This window comes from Acartia tonsa, chromosome 11 (assembly GCF_053477335.1).
Source record: "Acartia tonsa isolate MP-2025a chromosome 11, ASM5347733v1, whole genome shotgun sequence".
NCBI lineage: Eukaryota > Metazoa > Arthropoda > Copepoda > Calanoida > Acartiidae > Acartia > Acartia tonsa.
Window position 1 is genome coordinate 27,430,845 of NC_137270.1, and position 13,194 is coordinate 27,444,038.

Consider the following 13,194-nt stretch of genomic DNA (forward strand, 5'->3'; position numbering starts at 1 on the left):
TAGAATTGTCGACCTTTTTATCTGCCCCCCAAATATCAATTCAGATTTATTTCTCTTATTTGCTATACCTTATTCCAGGATATAAATAAAACTATCCCTTTTATAGATTAAAAATAATTGGTTAAAGACTTTTGACACTACAAGTATGGAACCAATCATTCAAAATTAAATAATGGTTTTGAGCCAACAATAAACATAACATGAATACAAAACTTTAGGCACTTTTACTGGCTTTTTGTCAAGTCTCTTCCAATATTTGTCAAACTTTTTCTTAATAAAATTTAAAATTAAAAGTAGCTAATTAAAAGAGCAATTTGACAGAAAATTTGTATAACTACCCATCTAACTGAAAATTTACTTTTTATTTTATCTGTTGCTTTTAAAGCTGTCTTTCTTTGTAAATATTTTATTCTAGAGAGAGAGAGAGGGGAAAATGGGCTGTTCCCAAAGTTTTACAATAACGTTTTCTTATTCGTTCGCCTAACATGAAACTTGATTGGTTGGTTCACGAAGTTGAGTGTTCAAACATTTCAACCACTGATTTTAATCCATAGAGGGGGTAATTTTGTGTATCATCATACAACAATTTACCGGCCATTGTCTTATCCCTTTAAATCAATTAAATTTACCTTTATAATAAAGCTTCCAGCAGGAGAGATCAATCATGATTAGAATAAGAACAAGGACGACAACAACCACAATGACAACAGGCACAAGAGGAATGGAGTCCAGAGAGAAACTGGCAGCTGTAGTCCCATTTAGGGAGGGATCATCCAGTGGTGGTGGTTTTGTTGGTCCCGTTCCTAAAGAAAAATGTTTATGTAATTTCTTTGATAAAAAAAGAGTAAAAAATTAATGAAGAAGTTTTCAAAAGAAGAGCAGAAATTACCTCAGATTGGCTAGGTATGAGCTAAAATCGATATTCATGTGTCATGACTTGCTTTTCAAATAACCTGACACAACCTAGGATCAATCTCTAATAATACAAATACACTGTACGACTACTTTGCACCTTCTACGACTAAAATATCCGAAAATTTAGCTTTAAACAAACAAAGTACTTGAAATATTCGAAATCGACCCTAGGTTGTATCTTAAAGATTGAAATTATTGTTAAATAAATAACAAATATATAGGTCAAATGCTAAATTTATAAGTCTGTTATATAAAAATAGTTAGCATGAATAAAGATTAAATTTCAATTCAATTAATAATGAACATACAAATTTATTATTTTTCATTTGCAATTAGAGTTTTAAACAAATTAAATATAACAATATACAACAATAAAATTTTGATGTAAAATTGAGAAATACTTTCCCTTGATGATATTTATCTACTTACATATTTGATATAAAAAACATTTCAAACTATTAAAATATTGTTTAGCAAGGAGTAAATATTTACAATTATTTAGAATATATTTTAGTAGCGAAGTTACTTTATTAGTCTTAGTAGCGGCTACGCCCCTAGACAACTTTTTTTGGGGGGTGGTACGAAAAAAGGGTTCACACTATAGTTCTTCTCTTATAATTCTATTGATTTATCACATACAAAATTGTTGCTCCCAAAGACTGTTTTTCTAAAGTTTCATTTTATTTTTACATGCTTTGCTGCTATGTATTCTTTTTTTTATGTAAAATATTTGATTTAGCAAGGGATTACATTTTTATTGAACCTACTACTTATCCAAATTTTTATTTTATATTTTATTTAAAATATCCAAAAGTAGGAGATGGGGAAATAAATTGGCTCATAAACTCATTACCATGCACAGTTAGGACTTACAAAGGTCGTACAAACAAAGGGTTGGTTATTTGTTGGGCAACGGTTATTACCCATCGGACGTTTTACACGCAATTATATATAGGATGAGTATGCTTGTAGGTGCGTTGAGAGGTCTAGAACCCGAAGTGACACCTAGGACCCTAGAGGTCATTATCTATCTATCTATGTACCGACCTTGTTTTGTCTTTATTATGATTGAATCCTTTTCTGAGTATCCCAATTCATTGTGTGCTTGAACACTTTACACAAAAAACATTTTAATTTTTGTTTTCTCAATATTTCTTTTATTTGTTTAACATAGTAATACTTTTTTTAGTTCGCAATATGATAATATATGCTTTTACATTCCCATACCATCATCAACTATACATTCTTAAATCTATTCATCAATCAAGTCATCTATATACCATCAGCTACATTCCTAGCATCTAGGGGCTCTGTATTCGGAGAGGCAAAGAGGGACTATAAAACTAGTTTAAAATCGCCATAAGACATAAATATGAAAATAAACCCAAAACCATCAAAGGACCTATTTGAATCTAACAAAATTAGGAACCCAATCGATTTATTAGTCATTAAGATCTTAAGCTTCAGACAAAAAACCCCTACTAGTTTATATAATCCTATAATTTAAAGTAGTAAGGTAATTTTTGTCTGTAGCTAAAAATATCATAAATAGCTGGTCCGAATGAGTAATTCTTTTCAGGATAGTTTCATATATGTGTTGTCCTGGTTTTAGGCAATTCACCTGGCATATCCGTCCTCCCCTGGAGGCTAGGGGCGCATTCGCTAGTAGGATATAAATTAATTAACCTTTAAAATTTGCATAAAAAAACAAGCATGTAAAAACTGGTGTATATATTGTTTTTGTGTTGTATTTCTCTTACCATTAACTGTGTTTGACATAATTAATTTTACTAGATGGAGAGAGGGTAGTAGACCATGTAAGAAACAAGGATGACAACATCCATAAAAGCGAAGCACTGAAACGGTAGGACAAACGGACATTAACACTTGTATAGTATCTGAACTGAAAAATCGGAACATAAATGTATAAATGTCGAATCAAAGTTGTAGGTAAATTTGTTGAAAAACTGCTTAAAAACAGGATAATGTTTATGGACATACTTACATTTTTGGACTTGATTATAGAGTTGCTTCGCTTATAATATTGTTCTTTGTTGTCCCAGGAATCAATATACCAAAAATCAGATCAAACGGATAATTAAAACACTTGAAAATTTGTTGTTAAAAAAGTAGAAAAATCAACATGTTTAAATGGACGTACGGACATTCTGGTAATGATTATAGAGTTGCTACGCTTTCTAAATCGTACCCAACTACTACAGGAATCATCATGCAAAGTTTGAAATCGATAGGACAATTCTAACATGCCTAAATTAACGAATAAAAGCTATCTATCTCGGACGGACGTACGGACGGACGGACGGACGTACGGACGGACGGACGGACGGACGGACCGACCCTAATTATAGAAAAGCTTCGCTTTTAAAAATAAACAAATATCAAGAACGTCCAAGTTCTAAAATGTTTCTTTTTATTTGGGAGGGGGGGGGGGGGAGGTAGGATTACTTTTTACCTTTGGCCCTTGGTATAAGCCTACATGGTTTGGGCAATTATTCTTCCCAAAGATTTATTAGGGTAGTGTATGAAATGTTAAAAAAGGGCTCAGGAGCCATCAATAAGCATATATATATATATGGTTTATAAACAAAAATCAAGTGATTAGCTTGGGAAGTTGATATAGCTGATATACATGGATATATTGATAGGGGAAAATTTAGCATGCTAATATCGACATTATTGGTCAGTTCGTTCGTAAGGGGGAGTGAATAAAGGGTATCGTAATTTAGCAAGCTGCGAGCTCACTTTGTTAGAGTGCATGAAAATCTGGTTCAATATCCAAGTTCTAATCTATCTTGGAAGCTTAAAAAAAAAATTTTCATTTTTTTATTTGTGTTTTTAATGGTATTTTACTTTGCAAGTAGAAAAATTTCAACAGATAAGAATTGCATATTATTATAATAATTTATGGTATGAAACTCGAAAAAAATGACTGTTTCAAAATAATTATGTACTCATATGAATATCATTTAATTTATAAACCAACTGACGATATGTCAAATAAGGCAGTGCAACACTGTGTATTGTACTTATCAAACTTGATCACTCTATGGTATATTTTTATTTTAGCAATAAAATGAGAAAGATAATTCTGAGTTTACTCTGGTGTTGTGAGCAATTTGTGGATTTAGTGACTGGTTTTCAACTTGCGTGGTTTCCTATAAAGGGTTCTCTTGCTTATATATTGTAGCTGCGCTTCAACTTACATTGTCTACATGCCAAATATTTCATTATTTATTTAAAAATATTATAATATGAAAGAGTACATTTTTTGTCTTAAGCTAAAAATCTCGGAAAATACTTGTGCTATTTGGTTAAACTTTTCGTAAAGCTTAATAAATGTTTTGGAATGATTTCAGGCAATTCTTATAACCTCTCACCACGCCTTCCACTAGACGAAGCTATTAGTTTATAATTATAGAAGCTAGTTTTTACCAATCAATTAACATATCATCATCATCTACAAATAGTTAACCCTGAATGTAAACTAAAGTAAAACTGATTATGAGGCCGCAGTATTGGTATTTATCAATGTTGACTTGTCCTTATGGTTCCGGTTTTAATTATAAGGACACAGGAACAGGTAAATACAAGATGTAAGAATAGTTATTTATCGCATCTTATTATAGACAGCTTTCCGCGGATATTAAAATGAAAATTATTAGATTAAACCAGTTTTGTTAGCCCCGAGAAGCCGAAGGCCAGGGCTAACAAAACTGATATTGATTTTATGATATTATTTTGATATTTGTGGTAAATTGACTGTTATTCGATGATATACATGATTTTTTAGTATGACTGATAACAGGTTTTAATCTAGCGTATAGTAATAGTTACGAAGCCATACTTGAAAAATAAACCTTACTTGATATCTTGAATTACAAGTTCATGACATATTATAAATTTTATTGTATTGAAAAATGTTTATACTTCATTAATGGCGCTCAAAGCGAAACACTAACTGTACTTCATAAATGTAACACCTAAAATTTAAATATTTCCACAAATCTCTTCTTTAATAAAATTTAGGGAATGATTAATTTATCCCTTCAGCCCTGAATGGCCAATACTTGACTGTTTAAAATGTTATTCCTGATCATATAGAAGGCGTGGGGCATCAAGCTTGTCAAGGTCTCACTCACTGTTCCTTTGTTTCTCACCTATAAAAGATGGATGGATAAATGATAGTTAGATTCATATTTTTAGTGGATATGTTATAATCTTTATTCTTCAAATTAACAAACAAATCAATTGTATGTTAGCTATTTGGATAACTATTTTCAAATATTAAAAAGACAATTTTACTTTTCAGTAAAGCTTTAAATATGACAATGGGTGATTTAATGCTATTTATCGGCCCCTTTTCTTCAGTAGCTAACGTGTTCTTATATAAGTTTGGTGATATTTTATAATTCAAGTATAGATGGCAAGGAAATTGTAAGTCTAAAGTTCAGGGAAGGAGACATAAAAAAATCTACCAATTTATAATACTTTCTTTTACTTAATATTTAAACCGAGAGAGAAACTAGTGCCCCAAGTTTTACAATAACGTCCTTATTCGTTGACTTAACAACTTTGGGGTCTTTTACTGAATTTTCATTTACATAAGGGGTAATTTTGTATGTCATCATTGGGGGTATACATTATACATCAATCGGTCACAATCTTATCCCTTTATATTCCTGATTTAACAGATACCAATGTCAAAATATCTTACACAAGAATATCGAGTATAAAATAATTAATCGTCCATTGTTTAATCCATTGAACCCTGATGAAATCAGATTGAACTTTATACTTAACTTACAATCCATTTAGAAAAGAACAATTTATCTTTTTTGTTTAACCCTTTTTTTTCTTTTAATCCTTTTAACATTGTTTTACTTAAAAATAAACTTAGCCAATAAATTTTCCTATGCATTCCTTTGATTTTACAACTTTCATGTATGGTAAATGAGGTACATTTTGGTTAAATCCGAAGTCCCTAAAGTTGTTAAGCAAACGAACAATTAAACGTTAATATATAACTTTGCGGACAAGTGTAATAAACAGCCCAATGTCTCCTCCCTCCTTAAAAATGTACAAAACAAAATGATTAAAAAAAAATATTCTTTTAATACGAATAAGTAATATTTTAGGGCAGCAGAATGTACTAATGTAACTGTCTTACTAGTATGGTTCATTTTTTTGACGTGATCTAACCTATTATCTAGAAACGTATGGTTGTGCCACCTGTAGCTTAAGATCTTACTAACCACTGAACCGTTTGGGTTCTCTATTTAAAAGAACCTTTACATAATACTTTGGTGGTTTGGGTAATTTTATTTTTCGATTTAAGTCTTAGGTTGGTTTTTGGCTTTTTTTCTGCTCTTTCTACCCTTTCAAATACAGAGCCCCCTGAGCTAGGCGCAGATGATATAAAAAGAAAACTTATATGATGTACTTATCAAACTTAATTTCATTTTCACAATAAAAATTTTACATTATATTTCGATTGCAAATATCATATTAATATTCGTAGAAAGAAAATATTTAAACTGAAAATATTTTACATTTATTGTTATTGTTTTAATAAATTTTTAAATTTTCCTTGGGAATAGTCCCTTTCTTCGTCGTATTTTTAAAATGGCTTTTTATAGGTTATTTTAGGTTAGGTTAGGTTATATTGGGTTAGGTGATTGCCCCACAGGGTTAGGTAATTGGCCCCGCAGGGGCTAGAAATAGGAGAAAAGCTACTGTGAAAAATACGAACATTGGCCCCATAAGGTGCGATGTTAAAAAAGAGATTATATATAACCTTTCCTTTTTATTAAAAAAAATAGGAATCTAAATTAGGTTTTTAAAGTTTTAAATGATTTGTGGTACTTTTACTTAAAGAACCCTGTTTAACACTGATACCACCAATATTAATTTGAAATTGATTGAATATAAGAGGAGGGGGTAGATTTTCATTTGGTTATTTATATCTTTAAGTTAGAAAAAACTTACCCCTCTTTCATGATTTCAATTAATTCTAAGTAAGGGAAGTGGGATTAACAGTGCTCAATAAGCATTTTGAAAGTACTTAGATTGTAAGTTTAAATGTTCACTTTTTATTACTATTTACTTTTATACTTTTTATCTTGATTACACGTCAACAATATATTATTCTAAAGGCATATTTATCCATGGAGAAAAAAGGCAAAATATATATTGATCAAGCAGTTAACGAGATCGTTCGGTACAAACCAACAGACAAACTGACACAAAGACATATAAGGATTGATAATCATTATAGAAACTAAATTTATTATACCTGTTTTTCATGGTGATCTCCAACAATCTTCCATTCCTCTCCACTTCTTCTCACCTACACAAATAAAGATTAATCTAATGATTGTAAACTTTATAAGTTACTTTGTCTGTCGTTCATAAGTTCTTTTTAAGATTCCGGTGACCATTACACTATACCTCACTTAATTAATTAAAAATTCTTCATTTGATGATTTCCATAGTAAATTTACCCTATTTTTGCAAGCCGTCTGTTCAGCTTTCCTTATTGTTATTAAATGCGAAGTCCGTACGTCTGAGATGGATATCTTTTTTCATTAATTTAGGCATGTTAGAATTGTCCTATCGATTACAAACTTTGCATGGTATTCCTGTAGTAGTTAGGTACGATGTAGCAAGCGTAGCAACTCATTATAATCATTACCAAAATGTCCGTACGTCCATTTTTAACATGTTATTTTTTTACATTTTTAACAACTAATTTGTATGTGATCCAATTATCCGATTGTTCTGATTTTTGGTTTACTGATTCCTAGGACAACAAAGTATATTATTATAAGCAAAGCAACTCTATAATCAAGTCCTAAAAATGTAAGTATGACCATAAACATTATCCTGTATCAAGAAGTTTTTCAACAAATTTACTCACAATTATGCTTTGACTCTTATTCATTTATATTCTGATTTTTCAGTTCTGACACTATACAAGTGTTAATGTCCGTTTGTCCTACCGTTTCAGAGCTTCGCTTTTATGGATGTTGTCATCCTTGTTTTTATATATAAAAGCTTTGCTAGTATTGGATATTTAAAATCTTTATCTTGTTTAAGTTAGGGCTATAATATTATTCAATCAACTATGAAATTTATCTCTACTTTTTATTGATGCCTAATGGCAGTATTCTTACACCAAAAAAAGAGGAAAAGATAATCAAATAGACATTCAGTCATTCAGTTAATATAATAAAAGATAAACAGATAATTATATCTTTCCATTAAGACAAATACCTAAATATGATTCCATATAATTTAAGTATATTACAAATTTAACAAATAAAGTAGTTGTTTTATAAATTCAAAGAAAAATCTCCTAATTTTAACTTCATAACTTCCCAAGTAAGTAAACAAAATGGATAAAATGACCTATTTTCTGTCAAAATCTTTGTTTTATTCCTAAGAATATTTGATAGTAACGTATCACAGTAGAACCATATCTCAAAATAGCCAAAAACTGTGCTGTAAAACCTTAAATATCTCTATTTTTAGAACCATCTAAAGTCAAAATATTAACGTACATTTCCTACTTAAGGAAGTGAAGGGTGTTAAGAAGGTTTAGCATGGATTTATGGATATGTTATAAAATGATTTACAGATTATATCACACATTTATCTAGAATAATTGCATAATATAATAAGTATGGATATTTAATCCAGACAACAACCTTGCCCAATTGGTGGAGACCCTTTTTGTCTGCTAGCAATTTGTAGTGACTCGGCTGGGTTTATATTTCCGGCGCTATTAGCTGATTTCAAAGACCTAATAAAAAGTCCGATTCCAATGTAGATGTCCTAATGTCTAGTAAGATCTATAAAGCCGCTATTCAAATAGGTCTTCAAATTAAAGTTTTTTTCTCTTGAATTTAAGATCAACACTCGAAGTTTTGGTCAAATTTAACGATTAAAACAAATAATAGTGAAAATGCCTTGGCCAAAACAAGAGCAACCATGGATAGATAGAACTTTCACATAAAAGTCGTGTAGTGAAAGGATTGGTTGTCTGAAGGGTGTTGGTCAATTTATAAGCCTATCCCTGTATCTCTGGAGTCCAAGAGCTTTTGTCTGTTTCTAGCATTAAATATTCACGTTCAACAATATGCTCTAGTCTCGACATTCTTTAAATTAGGGTTCCCAAATTAGTTCCAAAGGTTAGGACCTAATTTGATACTGATATAGTAAACCTGGAATGTTAAACCCGCGGGATTAGTGTAAAGAATAGCGTGTTGGGGAGGTGTCGGGTTTAGGTCAGATCTACGCTGCGTCCTAATCAAAACGTTAAAAATGCTACCTGCTGCTGCTATGACCGGAACATGACACTAATAGTGAGATTAGGGGGATTGTCTTGGCACAAAAATTGCCATGCACAGTTAGGACTTCAAGAAAAAGGTCGTGCAATCAATCAACCAATAAATCGTGTTGGATGTGACTTAACCTAATATCCTTGGTTGTTAAGTAATTAGTTTAGGTAAAACCTAGAATGTTAACCAGTTTAGAGATTAAAAAAAGCAAACAACATTAAAAATACTACTTCCAAAAGTTACAACATTTACATTTGATTTTAAAAATCTCTTTCTTTTGTGACACTTTAAAAATTATCTTTAGAACTCAAAAAAAAAACACAGTTGGTTCAAAATAGGTAATGTACAAAATAGGAATCGGCATTGATAATATAAAAATTACTATCATAATATTAATATCATTTGGGGAAAAATTATTTGATTTTTTTCAAATATGGCAACCATATTGCCTGTCTTGCCAAAACTTGATTTAGAATTTAAATCAAACATTTACAACAAATAATCATTTTAGAGACTTCCAAACTAACTTTAAAGTTTGCTGACTATCATTCTATTTATTAAAAAAATAGCTATCTACATATCCTTGTTTGTCTATGAATGCATGTATGTGTCTTTTTTTAAAAATAATGTTTATAATTAACAATTCAAAGAAAACATCTCTACGAAGTTACAGTTCAAACATTTTTTATAGGTGTCATAGGATGGTTATCAATCTCTACACTATAATACTGAACGTTTTTCTGTCTGTCTGTTTGTGGTGTCTGTACTCATATAGTGATAGTTCATAGTGAAGAATCTAGATGATTCGTCCTAAGAGGTGATTTATTTTTGCTTTAAGTTTAGATTATTCTCAGGTGTATAATTCATAATAATCTATCTATCTATCTGTGTACAACTTTACTTCTGTTGAATTACTTAACCGAACTCTTTGAGAATGATTAATTCCATGAAATTTTCAAACAGTTTTTCATAACAGAAATGAAAAGTTAGAATCTAAAATCAGATAGAATAAATTCTATTAAAAATAGGGGCAAAATATTTGCAAAATATTCTCATATTAATGTACTGTTTTTCTGATGACATTATAAGTGTCGACATTATGATGATCAGCGGATGACTTGATATCGATTACCCTATATTTGTGTCAAACTTTATTGCTACTCACTTTTGATAAAACATATTTTGACTACAACAAAATATGTGACTATAATTATCATCAAAAGCAAATATTTCTTTAAATATCAAAACATAGTATGCACATTTAGAAATTCTAGTGAATGTTTGTGCAATGAAAAAATCCACTGGATTAATGGCAAGGTTACAGTTTATATAAAGAATATTTACTTGACTCAAATATTTCTTTTTATATCACACAAAGTACTCTCTTTTCTGATAACCCCTTTCCTTATTTTGAATTGAATTGAAAATAAAGGTGGGGGGGGGGGGAGTTGAATGCATGCTTATTGCTTTAGGTCAGGCTAGGTTATATAGGGTACTGGGTAGCCCGGAACTTGAAGGAAAACATCAAATTATCTTACCATGGAATAGATGATTAGATAGTGGTCGATCAACAAGCCGTTGTCCTACAATGAAAGAGAGAACATTTATTATGTATTAATTGAAATAAGTATTACGTGCGGAAAAAAATGCTGGTATATGTTCATTTTACACCATTCAAAATTAATTTCTTCTCAATAATGCAGTCTATTTAAAATAATGACAATGTAAACATCCAAATAATTTAAGAATACAGAAAGGGAGCGGACATTGGGATAGTTTTTCTACACTGGTCCCCAAAATTTTATAATATCGTTTTCGTATTCATAATCTTTGCATACAACTTTGGGGAATTTTTTAAATGTAGAGGAGTGTACAAACATATCAATCACTAAGTGTAATCTACAGAAGGAATATTATTTGATACTATTGGGATGTGAATTAATGTATCGGTCATTGTCTCATCTCTTTAAGACACTGAATGATTGAGAGAAAAAACAATTTATAAAATTAATGATAAGTATACCAAATGCCTTTCTGAAGTCAAACTGATGCTAATAATCATATATTGATCATTGGAAAAAAGGTAGGTATGGACGTAAGGACGCATATTCCTTAGTCATAGTGTAGCTGCGCAATTGAAAATTGATCTAACGATAATTAATGCACATACCTCTGGTATATGCCAGGATAGAAAGAACTGGTTCTCATACGGACTGTTTATAATTCCGTCAGGGCTGGAAGAATTGTAGACCATAGCATTGTTTTGGATTTCTCGATTGATTATTGGCCGTTCTGGTTTCCCCCTGAATAGATGGATACATTATTCATGGACTATTTAATTTTATTGAATTTGGGGTGTTTAAACTGATTTGCTCTTTAATATTATTATGATTTCTGATAGGCAAAGCATAGGATATGCATTTAGAAAAACGTGTAAAATAGGGGAATACTTAAATAATACTTATATATCCAAAATAATTATAGAACAACCATTTAAATAAAGCTCTTTATGGTGTCTATACAAAATTTATTGGCCTATCAATGGTCATTTGTAATAATTGACGTTATTTTTCTTATAGGCACAATAAAGAGCTTCATTCAAAATAGGAATAAAGATTAAACATTATTCATTCATGACATTTATTATTATTTTAAAAGTTATTTACATGTAAAGATAGATATACACTATACATAATCATTTAAGTAATCGAAATATAGAAAAAGATGTGTTGGTATTCTATTACATTAATATTTTTTATGGTAATAGATTTAAAATCATTCATTTAAAAACCAGCCCTGTTTTAAAAAAATAATTTTATATTAATTAAAAGAGCTCATTCATTTTTAAAACAATATATCAATTATTGAGAATTTTTTTGGTTGTTCTAAAACATTGAAGGAATGAAGCAAAAATGCTGAGAGCAGAAAGTCCAAGCCAGAGTCCAAGTGCAGATCCCAGATCAACAACAAGATCAAACACATCATAAGCATAATAATCTTTGTGCACAGTAACTTTGTCAATTAGGTTGTACTGAAGAACACCATTATTTTCCATACTCCAATCGTCGATTTTCTTTATTTTGAAGTTCATCTTATGGCAGGGTATTTTACATGTATCAGGAATTTTATTTTCTAAACCCATGGTAAACCTTTGAATTTCATTAGAAACATTTTTAAAATTTTCAGTTTTTTCAACAAATTGACATGTTGGCTGTGAATCATGAGGAAACCAAGGTAGTAAACAGTCCAACTTCTCTAGCAAGAAATTTTTCCAAGATTGTTCAAGACATTTTCCATAGCTAGTTTCCAGTTTTTCATAATCTGAACAGGATTGACCATCCGTTAAACTGGAATCATACAGTTCAAGTTCAACATCATAGCTAGAACCTTCATTGATTTCCAGATCTATTAGCACATTTTCCCGACCTAACAATCTAAGTGTGTTTGCATAATAAGGATCAACCAGTAAAACTGTAGATTTTTTAGGGCTAGATAAATATACAGTGAGATCTTTCATCTTTTCATTAAGTTTCATGCAAAATCCAAATGGGTAGATGTATACTTTTTCAAAATCTAAGTTTTTCCATTCTCCATCTATAGGATTCAAATACCAAGAACTAAGATTTGAATAATCATGATCAAAAAATATCTCTTTCAGTTCTTCATAAGATTTATCTCCATGTTTACCACTCCAAGATGCTACATCAAGACCATTGACTGAACCTTGCAGAAATTGACTGAGACGATCATATCCATAATCTTTTGAGATTTTGGCATTGAATTGAGCCTTTTGACAAACATAAATGAGGGGTTCAGTAATTTCACTAAAGCTTTTAGATACAATAAGTTGAGATACTGGTCTCTCAACATATTTGCTGATTGAATTTTGCATTTGATAAAGAAATATGAAGAAAGCAAG

General features: G+C 30.5%; 1 protein-coding gene across 4 annotated transcripts in view; it reads right to left on the reverse strand.

Annotated features, from left to right (window-relative positions):
• LOC145332709 (fasciclin-2-like) overlaps positions 1-13,194 on the reverse strand; it is a 137,848-nt gene that overhangs the window by 29,926 nt on the left and 94,728 nt on the right. For all 4 annotated transcript variants that reach the window (XM_080177735.1, XM_080177734.1, XM_080177733.1 and 1 more), the window contains 6 exons: positions 11,446-11,578; positions 10,814-10,858; positions 7,229-7,282; positions 5,026-5,093; positions 1,963-2,027; positions 630-803 (listed from right to left, as the gene is read on the reverse strand). In XM_080177735.1, coding sequence (XP_080033861.1) covers positions 630-803; positions 1,963-2,027; positions 5,026-5,093; positions 7,229-7,282; positions 10,814-10,858; positions 11,446-11,578 — 539 coding nt within the window. The remainder of the gene's footprint in view (positions 1-629; positions 804-1,962; positions 2,028-5,025; positions 5,094-7,228; positions 7,283-10,813; positions 10,859-11,445; positions 11,579-13,194) is intronic.